Below are 17,115 nucleotides of genomic sequence, written 5' to 3'. Positions count from 1 at the left end.
TTTGTGTCCATGTGGAATGTGTTGTGGAGATTGTTTACCCAAGGTGATTGCTTGATCGGATTCTGGTGATGGTGTTTGGATTCATTGACCAGTTGGATCCACGTGTGTGTCAGGACTCTTGGCAGAGAGTCACAAGTTTTTTGTAGTTAGTAGTTAGTGATAGTTCTTGTTAGTGTAATATAGTTATAGTATAATATAGTATAATAAAGTAATTAATTAGCCTTCTGAAATCATTGGAGTTCAGACATCATTCTTCCCGAGTTGGGGATCCCAGCACCAATACTGCTTCTCCAGGCTGGCCTTACAGAGAATTTTCCATGAGAAAACTCATGGAAACAAAGATCCTAAATGGTTGCCTTGTACCTTATTTACTGTGATGCTGCTGGGAGCAGTCTCAGAGCTGAGCACTGTGCTGCCCTTGGTGAAGCAGAGCCGGGACCTTGTGCGCTGCCCGGGGCAGTGGCTGCAGAGCCCCTCTGTGTGGCAGGGAAACGCTGCTCCTGAGCTGCCACCCAGCTTGTGGGACACGCTGTGTGGCAGGGAAACGCTGCTCCTGAGCTGCCACCCAGCTTGTGGGACACGCTGTGTGGCAGGGAAACGCTGCTCCTGAGCTGCCACCCAGCTTGTGGGACACGCTGTGTGGCAGGGAAACGCTGCTCCTGAGCTGCCACCCAGCTTGTGGGACATGCCGGCTCTGCCCCATGCAGCTGTGCTGGATGGCGTCCGAGCCCGTTTGGCACCTCGGGGTCTATCCCTGCCTGGGCAACATCTGGCTCTGCAAATGCTGCCATCGTTGCGTGGAGACCATGGGCAAGGTGGTGGCTCCTGCCCCAGGCTCTGGGACTTCTGCAGCACCAAGAACTCGACATCCATCTCGTGTGGTCCTTTCCATCAGTCCCTGACAGCTGGCGTGAGGGGGCACCTGTGGGGGTGTCTCCACCTGGCCTGAGGTGAGGGGAAATGCCCACACGGAGCTGGGGAGAAGGACCTCCCCTCCATGGTGCTGGCTTGAGGATGGGAGAGAAGGGAGGAAAAGGAGAGGAACACCTACCCACAAAGTACAGTGATACTTTAAACATCCTCTTTTTCCTATTTCAGTCTAACATGTTTTAAATAAAGCAACATTTCAGTTGGTTATGTCATTGTGAAAAAGAGTTTTTGGAAGCCTGGTACTTCCTTGCAATGACAGGTAATAGATGTATTGATAATGACACTGTGCGTGTATGAACGAGCATTTAGAGTCTTCTGTACTGTGAAGTACCCAACAGTGGTAGAAAAACCCTCACTAATATGGTGGGTGTGCGCTCAAACACATTTATTTTCTTGCTAATTCTGCCAGGACAGTGGGAAATGTTGTGGTGCAGCTGACAGCATATCTCCAATACTGAAATGCTGCAATTCAGTGGTTTTTCACACTCACAGCAGCATCACCTTCTCCCTGCCTGCAATCTTCTGAGAGGCTTCGCTTCTGAGTGTTCAAGCAAGATGGGAGAAGCTGCTTCAGAAGCAACTGTGGTGTGTCTACAACTGAAGTGTAAGTTTGGGGGTTTATATGCTATAAAACCTCTTCCTATGCTGGAGAGCACTTAGCAACAGGTAAATAGCCAATTTCATTAGCAGGTGTGATTTCTCCATAGTGTCAGTTCTAGTGACTGAATCACTGATAAGATGCTAGAAAGCAGCTTTATTTTAGGCTTTTTGTAGGGCTACCACAGTGGCATTTGCTGACATTTGTATAGGTCTGAGTTATAGAAAGGAGAAAAGTTTTGAGGAGGTCTAGATAGGAGAAAAGTAGGATGACTCATGTTTAAAACCAGAGAGGTTCTTGTTATCAAATACTTTTCATGGTTACAACAAAAGATTGAATGTCTGCAGCTCCAACTGGAGGAGAAAACCATGAGCTCAACAGAAGGTCAGTGAGGGAGAGCAATTACAGCTTGCATTGTAAAGCGATTTCCTCTCCACACAAAGGTGGCATTTATTTCTGAATTTCAATATGATAAACATGCAAAGCACAGATTTTAGGGTATCTGATAATGTTAATCTAACAATAGTTTTATTCCAACATCCCTTAAAGATTCTTCAATTATTTTATGCAGAGATTTGCCTGCTATCAGTGAGTGAATCAGAGATACAAGGCAAATACCAGTTCTTGTTACTGAGGGAACTGCATGTTTCAGTACAGCCTAGTGCTATGAATCTCGAGGAGCTGACAGCATATTGTGTGTTGCTCCTTTTAAAGGAATCATAGGGAATATTTCTGGGTTTTGGTTGGTAAGAACAGTTGACCGAGTACATCAAGCCAAGGTGTCACGACTGTAGAATTGATTGTACTTAATTATCAGTGGGACAGTTTTACTGCTGTTCCAACACCTTGTTGCAAATCCTCAGGTGTACAGGTGGGGACTCCCATCTTGCTGTCCACTTATACCAATTTTCTTGGCATATCCTGCTCCTCACCTGACCTTCACCACAAGACTTTGCCCTCCTCATAGCCTTTGGTCACACACAGGGGCTGGTTATCTCACCTGCCCACTGGATGCCAGTCTCCTAAGAGCCTCTGTGTTCATGAGCCTCTTGAGTCCATTACTTTGGAAACAGGTGACTGGAAGCATACATGTATTTCAGACAACATCTCACCAGGGCTTTCTTCAGCCCTCCTGGTGCCTTCCTAATCACCCATCCATTCCAGTCCTCTCCCTCTGCATTATCCCTTCTTCTTTCTTAATTAGCCCACCTACCTTTGCAGGACTGACAAAGGGGGCTTCAGGAGGATATTTAACTATTTAATGTATTATTTCCCTGCTCACAAGGAGGCTGCACAATTAGGGAATTCCTAGCAACTCTCCAGAGTGTTCTAAACAAATTTCTAAGATAAAGATGATGTAATTTCCCTGAGATGGACTAGAAGGGGCCTCCAGACAGTTTGGGAGGTTTGTCTATCTGCTCATGGAAGCTACCCTAGCTGCCAAAGACAGCATCACCCATCACTGCCGGCCTTTGAGAACAGCACCCCTTGCACAGACACAGTTACCACACTCCTTCTGGTTATCTGCATGCAAAACGCACCTAAGTGCTTTAATTTTCTCCTCACAGGTTAAAAACCATCTGCTTTTTTTCCTTTCCTGGACTCTTTCAAAATTGTCTGTGTTGTTCCTAAGGTGTGGCCCCATGGACCAGACACAGCACCAAGCTCAGGCATCAGCACAGCTTAGCCCAGAGAAATGATTCTCTCTTGCCATATGAACACAACTGCTGTCAGCATCTTCCAGGGTAATCTTTGCTTTTTATGCAGCAGTATCACAATTTGATTCATATTCTGTTTGCAGTCCAGTTGTAATCCGCAAATTATTTAGTACCAAACTGCTGCTTATAAAGGTGTTTTTTATTTTCTTTCCATTTGTGCTTATTTATCTCCTTCCTGAATGTAATATTTTCCACCATTTTTTCCCAGACCTTCCCTCCAAGTCATCAAAACCATTTTTTAAATTTATTCAGGCTTCCCAGCCTGCAATCCTGGTGAGCTAGTACTTTTATTCACTTTATAAATGTAGCCTCTAACTCCTTTGTTTACTGCATTAATGACAACATTTGCCTGAAACAGTCATGAGAGACTCCTGCTGGACTCTTCCTTTCCTCCAGGTTTGACCACATATTGATATTTTCCATTCCCTCCTGCCCACAGAATGCCACCCACCAAGGCTGCCTGGTCACTCCTGTACTTTCAGGGCCTTTCTATCTTGTACCCAGGGAAGTATTTCATCTACTCCACAGTCTGCAGTAGCCCTTTGCTCATGGAAGAGAGATAATTTCTTTCTCCTTGAATTCCCTCTGGCTGGTGATTGTGTCCTGATGACCCACTCAGTTTAAAACACAGCATTCAGTGCTAATCACTCTGCACATCCAGTCAATTGCTTTGATTTCATGATCAGCCTGAAGCAAAGCAAACCACAGAGCAGCCTGTGGCACAGGGACACACAGGCCCCTCAGTCATTATGGCAATCTTGTTCTTCTCAGAGCTGGGCAGAATTTTTGCTCCCTGGGAAACAAAGCAGTGCAGGAGTGATGGAACTGTTCAGTGAACAGGCACAGCCCACTGGGGCTTGGGAAGGTTCTCCCACCACCTGTGGCACACACTGCCCCAGGATCCACACTGCATGATTCCTGGACAAGTGTCTCACAGCACTTGTACACCTTCTGCAGGATGGGATATCTGTAAGAACACTCAGTTACTTCAATGCCTTCGATGGTTTGCAAAATAAAATCCTCAAATAAAAATTCCAATAATGAAATTTATTATTGTCAAGTGTTCAGCTGTAGGCATATGCTCCAAGCTGAAGTACTCTACACCCTTTCTCTAGCTGGCCAACTTGAAAATACCAGTTATCTACAGTCATTTGCACACTCGTGGCAATAGAAAATGCTGGCTGGAAAGAACACCTAAAATCATACCCTACCAACTCAGTGGCAAAGAAGCAAAAATCCACCAGGGAGTGCTGCAGAAAATGTGTAAAAGTGCTATAAGCCAGTTTAAAAGTAGAGGACATTTCACATGAAAAAGATGAATAGTGTGAAACAGCAACCCAACAATGGGAATGGACTTCTGAAAATATTTCTGCTGCAATGACATCCACCTGCTTCCCCACACATTCATTCAGTCGGGCTGGTCCAGCTCTCATGCACGACCCTTGCCCTGGTAGCTCAGAGTTAGAGATGACCTCTGGTGGGGAGGGCAACCCCACAGCAATCCTCCCTGATCATTTGCCCAAATTGTTCTGACAGTCCTCAGTGCCCCTCTGAGAGTCTTTCCAGCTGACCCACATGATATCTGAAGTCTCAAAACTGCACCTAGTACATAAGCCAAAGCCTTATTAATGTGAGAGCATGGATTATCTCAGGTGGCCATTATTCAACATTTTTACTTATGCCACCTTCCCCTCACTGTTTTGTGAGCCACTACAACCTCAGACACTGTTCTAAAGAATTGCTGCACAGCCAAAAAGTGCTGTAACTGTGCAGTAGATTTTTGTTAGTCCAGTACTCTTACCTACTTGTCCTGATTGAATTTGCTCCTCTTTTAGGCAGTTTTTTCTAATTCATAAAAATAATTTCAAGGTTTAATTCAATTTTTGGAAATTATTAAATTATCTCCAGTTGATATAATCCAATAATTTAATAATAAAATATTATGTATTGCTTCATCAATTGAAATGGCCGAATAATACCAAAAGTAAGACAGGTCCCTATGGAACAGCAATTGTTCTATTCTATTTCTTGAGTTTGATGATGGAAGAGTGATAGCATTTTTCTGAACAATCTAACCAGCCTTATAGTACTTCACAACACTTCAAACAAGGCCAGTATCCTGCTTTGCTTTTAAAATCTCTTAAAGCAGCTGTTCCTCTTTTTTATCCTAAAGCTCATTATATTGCTTTTTAAGAAAATCTTTTCAAAACTGTGTAGTAGTAGCAAATTTTTATTAGTAGAGGTAAACCTTAGTCTGGATTTATTTTTAATTGACTATTTAATTCTATTATTATCTCTCCTCTGTGAAGCTTGAAGGAAAAAAAAAAGAGTATTTAGTTTTTCCCTAATAGACTAAATGCTCATCCTTTTGTTATATAATTGATTTAACTTTCCTTCCCTTTCTAGTAGAAGTTTCATTAGGTTTTTACAGTCATAAAATTTTTTGAGTTTTTCTGTTCTTTTTATACATATCTTGCTTATACATTTATACATAGCTACATATTCTTTCTATTCTTGTCGATTTCTCTTTTAAAGAATTTCTGCAACATTTATAATGGCCTCTTACTATGCTCCCAGGTTTCCCATTGCATTGGTGTAACTTCTCATTATGTGTCCTTTTATTAGTTCTTAAAGATGATAAATAATTTATCATTCTGTTTGTTTCAACCATTTTATTAAGTATCCTGGAGTGAATTTCATCTTTTCCTACTTAGGTGAGAATTTCCAGCTTTCCAAAATGCAACTTCTCAGAGAATACCACCCTCCTGAATCTTCTTCATCTCCTAGAGACACCTCCCTGTGGCACCACACAACAAATTCTCTTTGTAGACCACTGAGCTGATTTGAATTCCATGCAAATTCTACTGTATCGCTTTCCATCTTTGCCTAAAATTACAAAATTCTATTTTGTAACCAAGATCAAACCAGTCTCTTCTTCCAGATTAGCGAACAATTCCTCACTAGTCTGAATCAAACTAAGGAGTCACTCTTTAATTAAACTCCATGAGCCAGTGTCCCCCCTCATTTGTAGGAACATTTGTGCCAGCAAATTTTCTGCATGTATTACAAAGAAAATATCTACTCCAAGATGGATACCAATGGAAGAGAGCTTTTGTCAAGGCCAACAGCTTCTCTCAGGACAACTCATTTATCACATAACGTGTCACCTTTTACCTTTTGTAAACATAAATACTCTCTGCTACTCTTCAGGCTGGCAAGTTAGTAAGTTTTGATAGCAGCTAACATTTCTTGGGAAGGAATAAGAATTTTGTGTTCCATTATCCTTGAGAATAAAGCCAGGAGTAAAAATGGCTGTAGGTGATCCTTTGGAGAAATTCAAGCTCCGAGCATTAACTCTCATCCTAAAACTGGAATGAGAGTTAATATGTCAGTCTATGTAATGAGTCTCACACATTACACATTCAAGATGTCAAGCACAGAGACAGGGAATCTCACAGGTCTGGAAAGAGCCCTTTTCCACTAGAGTTCTCAGTCCACTTATCACAACTATTTCTTTCCATTAAATATTTAGAACCCAATATTAAACAGAAGGAAAAAACCTCAACAGTGTGGAATAGAATAGGCTGGTACTTAGGCTGGATAGACAGAATAACTTTGATGAAGAAATACCTTTCTTTAAAAGTTCTTTCACTTGTTAAATGAACTGCTAGATTCGTTTTGAGATTTATCTTTAAACTAATAGAAGGTACTGGCTAAATGAGAGATAATAAATTAATCTCAGCTGAGTAAGTTTGTTTTCTGGCCTTCTAGTGATATGTTGAATACATGGCCCACTGGGAACCAGCACAAATATCAGCATAAAGATTTGTTAATCAAATGAAACAAGAGAAATATATATAACTTCAGTTTTTTCAAAAGTGCCAACACTGTTCGTGCAAAAAATAAATGTAGAAGATGCAAGGAGAACACCACCACCAAATATTAGATTTAAACTTACTCTTTATGATGCACTTTCATCAAAATTTGTAGTTGCCAAGTATCAAATTTCACTCATGCAACATCAATCCACTAAGAAATACATATTTTGGTGAGAAAATTAAAGTTCATATTTATGTAAAAACTGTTTCAAAATAAAAATAAAACAATATTTTTTTTTACCAAACAAAGATTTTTTTTGTTTTTGTTAACAGAATAATTATTTGGAAAATGTAATTTCCCACATGAAATAGTTAAAGGAAGTTAAATATATTTTAAAATGGAAGATTCTGCATTTACATAGTTATGCCATTAATATTGAAGATATGTTTTCTGGCAAAAAACTTCTCATGCTTAAAAAATGCACCTTAGTTTTATACTGTACATTAAAACATACAGTAGAAACAGAATTAGTAAACAGGTTATATGCAACGAAAAAAGTTACATATACAAGACAATTACAACTGTGACACAAAAAAATTAATATTCATTTTAAACAGTATTTGAAGGCAATTCACAATCATTTTAGGAGTTCTGTGAAATTTAAGGCCATTAGTTCTAAATAAAATGTATCTGACACAAACTCACAAAACTCTGTATTTTGTACAAAATATACATGCAAAACCATTCTGTAATTATATATGAACAGGCATATAATAAATTTGTTTGAGTAGTTCCGTACACAAAATGGTGAACAAAGCAACATAGTTGTGCAATTTTTAAACCAGTTAATTAACTTTATTATTCATGCACCCTGAATGGAAATGTGATTAAATGACAATATTAAACCCAATTATTATTAAGCCCAGTATCCCTTTGAATGGGCAATCTAGACAGAAAAAAAAAAGTTAAGATTTTAAATTTTTAGAGTTTAAAACGGTCCATTATAAAACATCTGCTGTAATCACTTCAAAAGACATTTCCGACGCAAAATTTCCAGTGCTTTAAGGAATGCATGATATGATTTAATAAGCTCAGTGATTCAACTATAATACTCTGATAGTTCTGGATTGAGGTAATTTTCTTTAATTAATTATAGCAAGTAACTATTCTAATTTGTTTCAGTAGTTAGTTTAAAAAACTGTAAACTTAGATAAATTTAGAAATTGGAGAATCTCTGAAAAAATACACATACCTCCCCCTCAGTCTGGAGCTAGTTATAAGTCATATGCAATTATGTTATTCACATTTAGGAGTTGAAATTTTCAATACATGAGATGAATGGATTACTGAGAACTGACTGAAGCACTTCAGTTACTTTAAAACACATCAATATATTTGTCCTTAGCTTTCATTTGTACTTGTCTGGACAAACATTCAAAGAGATATTGCTTCTCTTGTTATCTTGTGACAGACTATTGCAAGCTAGAAGACATGTGAGTCAATACTCCAAACTTTTATTCTTAAGAATAGTTATAAAAGTACTGAAATTTAAAAATAGTAACATGTAAACATTGATACAGAGTAATAGCATTCCTATACATTTATATACACACAGTATTCAGAGAGGACCCAATCTTCTGAGCTGAAAACCTGACTTGTGCTTCCTCTCCTCCAATAAATACATCAAAAAAGTAGGGTGTTTGTACTAAAAAAAAAAAGTCTCAGAACATCAACATTTTGCTCCTAGCATTTAAAAGCCTTCCAGTTGCTTATGCAACTAATAGGAGAATTTTGGTATGTGAAGAGAACTTTTCTAGCTCCAAAAAGTTATCAGAAGCTACTGCTGCATCCAGAGATTTGTGATAAATGCTAAACACTTCAGAGCAGTCATATCTGAGTCTGCAACACGTGAATTGGGGGTGTGTAGGGTGGTGGTGCAGGTGATGGCTTTATTCCTCTGACTCTCATGTAGGACAGAAACTGCTCTGGGATTTCAGCTAATACATCTTTAGCAAGTCTTGCCATGCTCAACACGTGGTTTCCACTTCTGTCAATGTAATCTCGGAATGGCACAAACTACAAAACAAGGAGATGTTCACTCAGGCCATTATGCAGACACAGAATATATCTTACAACATTAAAATAAGAAAGCTTAACCTAGGGTGTTAGAGTACATGACCATGTTACCTTACAGAGTTTTAATGTACATATACATATGTTGCATTTTATGTTATATATTTTATAAATACACATTGTACCTCAATTTTTTATAGATTTGCCTCCTAACAGAAATAGTGTAACACTTTCACTTGGGTGAAGCCCTTCACATGAGCCATGGCTAGCTCAGGTGGCTGATGACATGCTTCACTGATATATTTGCGTTATCTCTCAACCCTTTCCATGCAAGAAGGTAATTTTGTCTCAGCCATTCTCAGCTTATGTTCCTTGCTCCTGGGGCCACCCACCAGACTGCCTTCACTCTGGCACTTGGTGAGTAGTTTTTTTTTGACCTCTGAAGTAAACAAAACAGAAAGGATGACTTCAAATTTTTGACCATTTTGCATTATACCTAGTAGAACTATGAACCACTTGAACACTGTTAATATGATGCTAACAAATGCATAAAGAAGCTAAGCAAAAATGATTGGATCAAAAAAGAACTTGTTATGTGATATCCAGATGTTCAACACCTAACCCATTTACCTGCCCAGCCCTGGCTTGGATTTTGTAATACTTAATGAGAATCTTGTGCTATTGGCACACAAAAAGGAAACAATCAGGCTCCTTGATTTTTTTTCCTTATGTAGAAAGTACATGCAGTCTGAGTTAAAGAATATGTATCCCATCCTAAGAGATCACTTTACCCATTAGTCTGCAGACATGAAATCTCAGACCACTGTTCTGTAGCAAAGTGGGGCTATTTCAACAGTGTCATTGTTGAAATGCAATTATACAACACAGATGGTCTGATCTAGCTCTCCTTCTCCTCTCCTCACACTGCAGAAAAGTCGGAGGAGCTGGAGGAACTATGGACAGGTAAGCAAACCTAGAGATGTACAAGGACAGCTAACATGGAGATGGCAGAGGAATAGAATGAAAGGCATAAGAGAAACCAAAGGGAAACTGATGGAATGTCAAGTGCTTTTTCTATAATTTAAGAGTTTGATTAAAAAGGCTAATATACAATATTCTCATGAGAAACAACAGGTGCATCACTACAAGTAAATATTCTCCTAAAATATCTTAAACAGCAAAAGGATAAGAAAGGAGCAGAAATTAAACAAAACTGAGGAAGAATTTGTACACATGTAATACAGAGTCCCACAACATGTCCACCTACTAGTGAGGAGGAAATAGTGAAGAACATGCCTTTACATGAGTTGCAGTCAGTAGTAAATACAACACATACATTGACTTGCTGTTAACAAACTTTTCCTGTACTAATTTAATCAAAATATTTCACAATACTGTTAGAATCAATAGGTAATTTCACTAGTTAATTTTAATTAACCTAACACACAAAAAATTATAAACTTTTTAAATTTGAGTAGTTAGTTTTATAAAGGCAAATCAGTTTCAGCCTGCTAGGTACAAAATAAAGGTCAAACCAAATGCAGACAGTTTGACAGAATCCCTTTTTATTTATTTAGTTAGTCTATAAAGTAAATATTTGTTAGTATTTAGACAGAAAAAGAGCACAAAATAATACTATCTTGGGTAATTCAATATGGCATGGGGCAACATTCTGATTAAAATATATTAATAATAAATAAACGTTTTATTACAATTCTCATGTGCAATGAATTCCAAAGAAATACAAAAGGGTATTCACTGCATTTTTTTTTCAGCACAGGTTAATAATCTCTGATGCAAAGCATTTTCACAAATCTTATTTATAATACGTTAGAACTCTATCCATCTATGCTCTTTAAAGCTTTTTGGGCTGTTGTTATTAGAGAAATTATGTTGCTTATATTTAAATGCATTTAAACATAAGTGTAATGCTTGCCAGAAGATACCTGAATTAGCTTTAAAAAATCTGACATGGCACCCAGGGCTTTGCAGAAATACTAGCTTGGGGTCCAGCCCAAGCTCAGACCACTGCTCTGTTGAAAGCACTGACATTTACAGAACAACAAATTACAGACAGCCCCTCTCCAGCCCAATATGGACACCAAGGAACACTACAAAGACTTTGACAAAATGAGAAACAATTTCTTATCTCCTGTTCAGCTGTCTTACATCATCCCTACTTTCAAATCTGACAACAATGACCAAAGAAGCCAGCATGTTTTACTCTTCTAAGAGTTTTGGTATCTCACTTTCTCATCAGTTGTTATCGCTGTATGTTGCAAAAATGAAAAAAGTATCTTTCTCAACTATTAGAATTCAGGAATCCATTACTTTCTTTAATGTATACCCATAAAGATTATGAGGGTAATCTAATTTCTGTCATCTTATGCTCATTTCTGATCCCCATTAAGAAAAAAAAAATAGAGGGAATTTTAATGTAGTATTCAAGAAGACTGAAGAAGACTGAAAAAAGAGTTCTGATCATTTTCATTTCCATATATTTATGTAGCTTTCCTTACTTTTGTATTCTAATAACACCAAACTATAAAATCAGGTGTCAAATACATGTTTTGAACATGTCCTTGGATTGAAATTTTACATCCACCAGCAGTTACCAATCCTTAAACATTCACATATTAGTATTTGTAATATTACACATTTTGAAGTTTCAGTTCCTGCAGATATAAATGGAAACAAATAAACATATCCCAAAGTTCATCAGCTGCTATCTGACCTTAATTATCATGCAGTATGAGCTATTTATATGGCTTACTTATCCTTCCTCTATATATAGTCTATTAAACAACAATATACAAAACCAACCTGTCTTGAACAGAAGTAAGTGCAAATAAGTAAGAGGAAAAGTAAGTGAACACTATGAAGTTTGACAAATAGGAGGAATAAAGGAAGAAGAAGAAATGGCAGGTCTAAGATGTGGTTTGAATCTAAGGATGCCTGTCAGTGTTTAAGAGGCTTTGGTCAGTGCCCTTATTAACAAGCTCTAACTTTTAGTCAGCCCTGTACTTAAATGGCCAGGCAGTTGCACTAGATGTCTGTTGTAAGACCCTTCCAACTTAAATACTCTATTTTATGAATGTATTCAGCCACTACCAAGAAATATGGCTTCCATATAAGATTTACTTTTAGCCAGAACCCATTTTTTCTAGAAACATCATGTTTCTCCAAATTTTCCATAGCTAACTCTTCTCCATGGCTGTATAACACCAAAACTTTATAACAATGTCCTGCCAGTTAGGGGTCATTTCCTAACAAATGCAGATCCACTACTGTGTCTTATAAAAAGGCTTAGAGCTATTACAGAGTTTCTGTTTCTGAGCTTGTTATAAACACCTCAAGATAAAGTATGTCAGTGCTAAGGTAAAATGACAGGAATGTAGGAATACATAGAAATGGATAGAAATGAGAATTCAAAACAAAGAGGAACAGTAAAATCTATCTATGAGAATATATTTTCTCTCCCACCTGCACAATGTCTCTTTCTGCAAACCTTCCTCTTGAAGAAATCCTCACTACATCCCCATCCAGTTCTTCCATAGCTTAAAAAAATAAACAAAAAAACCCTATGAGTTCAGGTACACAATAAAATCATCTTGATGAGAAAAAGTTCAGACAACTTACACTTTTGAGCAATAAAAAACCAACAATTCTTTATGTAACTCTGTTAAGATCATTTGCATCAGAAAATACATCATGTTTTGTAGCTATTTTGCACTTTCTCATGGTGACAATACATACTTTTATCTTTATTGTCACCTTCAGAAAAGAACAGACTATGACAAAGTTTTTATCCTTTCATCTCTCAAAACAGCAAGTATATCTGGTTTTGTAAGGCAATATATATATACTTTCAGAGGTGGAGAAGAATTCATCTTCAGCAGCTATTGTTACAGAAGATAGCAGAGGATACAGCACAGAGAGGTAATAACTCACATTCACACTGAAAAAGCAGTATCTTCTAATGCTACTGAATGAGGAGCGCTTAAAAGAATTATTCAATTTATTGGGCAATTCTTATTGTATCTTCTGAGCAGGATACAGGAAAGCTCTGTTGTCCAGATACCTGGAAGCTACTCTAGGTAGAAAGATGTACCTGCTCTCTTGTCAGTGTTGAAATAGATGGATTTGGGATCTCAGATTATTGCTGAGATGTTGGATCTGCAGTTCTACAAATCTTCTTTCAGTGTGTTCTATGAAAACCAAAGCCCTGCACCTCAGTTTCTCAGGGGTTTACAAACTGGGCTAAATTCACTGAAACCAGCACTTCAAAACCTAGTTCTTCTGAAGCAAGAACTAGGAACTATAAATGACACCATCAGGAGCCAAGCTGAACAGAGTATATTTGTTCAAAGAAACAAATCAGTGGGTCTGCAGAGCATGTTGCCTGATGATGCTGCTGCAAAAACATACACGTGTACAAACCAGGAGACTGAACAGGTATTTGAAGGAGTTTCACTAAAAAATTTCAAAACAGACATAAAGCACATCCTGCCCAGGAAACACCAACCTAAAACCAGTATTCAGGGAAATACCAAATTTGCTTAGTCTGTTCTTAACATTCTCCAAGGAACTACCCATGGCCATGGTCAGGTACAGAATACCAGGCAAAAATGCTCCTGTTGTGACCTGTTACAGTCATCCTCACATCCTTTAAGTAAAGCTCTGCCAAATGTATGTGTCATCTACCCAAGCTTTAAACTTTTAAGAACCCCTCTGGTATCCGCCAGGGGCTGGGAGATCTATGGGACAGGGAGATCTGAAGAGGAGCAGCTTGGTCTCTTTAGGGCACAAGTGAAGCTTCAGGGGCACTCGAATGTCCACTCTAAACATCACCCTCCTGCAGGCACACTTCTTCAGCATGCACAGCAGACACGGAGTCTGTTGTTTATTCCAGAAGGAATTTCTGTAAATGGAAGTAATTCCTCTGTCCTTTTAGGCACTGAGGGACCACAGACTTGGCATTCACCTCAGGGTGAATCTCACTGAGGCAGTACACACCGGGATTGTGGTTCCAAAGATGGAAACTGCATCCTGCAGTACAAACAGAATCCCAACTTAGGAAAGGGGGAGGGACGACACCCCAAGAACATGTCCTGACTGAGAAAGGGAGCCTGGGAAAATCCAGGGACTAGATAAACAGGGAGAAAGGGAAAATGCAATGGAGGGGTCAGAGAATGGTAAGTAACACAGGACTATGTTGGAATTCTCAGGAGTAAAAATGAAATTAACAAATCTCCATCATATGCATTTATGAATATCAACTGTCCTTTCTCACTGATTGTGGCACACAATCATCTGAAGTGTAAGTGCTCACCTGGACAATTTCTTCATGGAATAAGATACTTAAAATTGTGACTACTATACCACTTGCCAAACAGCATAAGAATAATGCTTGTAATAAAATGAAATAAATTAAAAATAAAATAATTTGTCTTGTTTTTTCCTCTTTTTTCATACATTTAAAGTATTTATAAAAAAATTAACATGTACAGTCATTAGTGAACACTAAACATCTGTGGTAGTAGTACTAAGTATATTTCATGTACAACAGAAGGCATACTGTCTAACCAGATGTACTAGAATGAAAAAGAAATGATTTAGGACGTTGAGGAACAGACACACACAATGTCTACACTTCAGAGTGCAGTGATACATACTTAATAAATTAATACAAATAATGGAAGCAGCTTAGTTATTACAATAGAGAATGGTGTTCCAGAATATCATAGAAAGAACACATAAGCAACCTGGTAATTTCTCTCCTGCTGTAATATTCTGTCAATGCTGCTGCATAGTAGGGCTCGCTCTTGTTACCAAGTGAAACCCTGTTTAATCCAGATCACCTCAAATGTATTTTTTTAATCAAGATTTTATTACGGCAGTAAGATCAATGCTTCCACTCAACTGACACTTCACAAGGCATCTAAATATTTGTGTTGAAGAAATTCAACATTTCTTGAGTATACTTGCTTTACTGTAAATGCTGAGCCCCCGTATGGCTCTGACTTGAAGAGAGAGCCTGAGAGGCTACACAGCTCCACATGGTAGCTTGCAATCACACCGAGTTATCAATCAATCAATCAATCCAGCTGGAAATGCCAACAGCACCCACTCCTCGCTTCATATAATGTTCTTCTAAAGACCAATATTTGTTTGAAAAGCTACATATTACTGAATTGTAAGCAAATATTAAAAAAACAGAAAAAACACTAGAACACTTACCATCAAACTCTGCTGGTCCTACCCCCACTATAATTATGGACATTGGAAACTTTGAAGCCTTCAAAAGAAGAAGAAAAACAGGTTTAATGCATTACATAACCTCTGCCAATAACAGGAGATCTGAGAACAAAGTGAACAAAAAACATGCAGAAATTATGTTTTAAAGAACAATTTTCCCCCTAAAAAGTTGAGTGGTGTAAACTGTCTGCTTAAATGGTACAAAACATCTTGGATGAAGATAGAAAGGCACATGATTATTTTAGTTTTTCATTACCAAGTCTTTGAATCATATCATATAGGATGCTAATTAATGACAACAAACTATGTTAGCATTTAATACTAATATGACAACTAAGAGGACAAATTTCTCCTAGAAACGTTTGTAAACTGACAGGAATTGCAAATATGTATCTAATAACATTAGGTTAGACATTTATTTAAATGTGCTTTGCTGTTTCTTGATCTTACACAGCTGCTTGCAACTATAGGACACTATTTTGTACATTTTAATGCCAATTTTTAAAAGAAAAGAAATAATCTATTTGAGCAATATATATATATTACATTTATCCCATTAATGACATTTTACTCTAGTCAATCATCCATGCCACAGACAAACAAGATAGAGAATTGGCCTGTGGCAAGATTTTTAATTTTACTTTTCTTTTTCATTCAAAGATGATATCTGGTTTTCTCTGAATAAACCTGTAAAATCCTTAAAATTACAAAGACACTATCTTAAATATTGGACTCTCCTGCCCTGATAGTAGCATCAATTTATAGAAATAATGTGAATCTGCCTCTGATGAAGAAGGTATCAACTAAAACTAAAGAACATTCAGTAAATGTCAGGGTGGACAACTTACTGAGATAATTCTGATAATTCTGTTGCTTATTGAGATATTCTGATAAACTGTAAAATGTCTACAGTAATTTTAAACATTAAACAGAGCACACACTAGTCACAAAAATCATGCATGTACACCTTCTGATCTCTTAGGACAGAACCTTCTGTTTTCTAGAATGTTATTTTTTGACTGTAAGGAAAGTATCCTTTAAAGAGATTCCTACTCGCACACACACAGAATTATGTGATACAATGAAATATGAAACAGTAAGTGGCAAGGACAGCATAAAGACAGAGTTAAACTTTTGCATATTAAGCTTAACTGTTGGCATTTCTGAATGACAGCATAACCTTTAAACAGTTTGATAAAACAGAATATGTCTGACATATATGCTGTAATGAGAAAGATGCCTAAAAGCACAATTAATGTTAAAATTGAAATATACTCCGCGTTTTATACACATCAAGTTGCACTGGACATCATTGCCCTTTTTAGTATTATGGATATTATTAAGACTGAAAAAACTGCTATTGAATAGCATTTAATTAGTTCTGTCATGGTATACTGTGCTCACACTTCGAGAAACATGCAGAAAAATGAAGGCATCTTCATAAAAAACCAAGACAGCAAATATTCCAAACTTCCACTTTGCAAACTAGTGGAATATTGCAAACTTCCACTTATTGCAAGCTAACAGCACATCTGCTGTGTTTCCAGACAGTTGCAGACTAACAGCCGTTATTTGTTGAAATGAACTATTACTGAAAACAAGGGTTTTCTGTATGCCTTAGTGGCAAATGAATCAATCTTACAAGGTATCAGCCAACTGCACTCACTGGTCTCTTATGCACAGACTTCAAATGGAAGGGTGAGTCAGAATCAAGAGCTG

General features: G+C 37.7%; 1 protein-coding gene across 4 annotated transcripts in view; it reads right to left on the bottom strand.

The window, feature by feature from the left end:
* Window positions 1-7,188: 7,188 nt before the first annotated feature.
* CPNE8 (copine 8) overlaps window positions 7,189-17,115 on the bottom strand; it is a 71,360-nt gene continuing 61,433 nt past the window's right edge. For all 4 annotated transcript variants that reach the window (XM_068189735.1, XM_068189734.1, XM_068189733.1 and 1 more), the window contains 3 exons: window positions 15,379-15,436; window positions 12,622-12,695; window positions 7,189-9,141 (listed from right to left, as the gene is read on the bottom strand). In XM_068189735.1, the coding sequence (XP_068045836.1) occupies window positions 8,953-9,141; window positions 12,622-12,695; window positions 15,379-15,436 (321 nt within the window). In that variant the 3' untranslated portion in view covers window positions 7,189-8,952. The remainder of the gene's footprint in view (window positions 9,142-12,621; window positions 12,696-15,378; window positions 15,437-17,115) is intronic.

This window comes from Anomalospiza imberbis, chromosome 5 (assembly GCF_031753505.1).
Source record: "Anomalospiza imberbis isolate Cuckoo-Finch-1a 21T00152 chromosome 5, ASM3175350v1, whole genome shotgun sequence".
In the NCBI taxonomy this organism is placed as follows: domain Eukaryota; kingdom Metazoa; phylum Chordata; class Aves; order Passeriformes; family Viduidae; genus Anomalospiza; species Anomalospiza imberbis.
The sequence above is the reverse complement of the archived record's forward strand: the minus strand, read 5'-3'. Positions and strand labels throughout refer to the sequence as shown.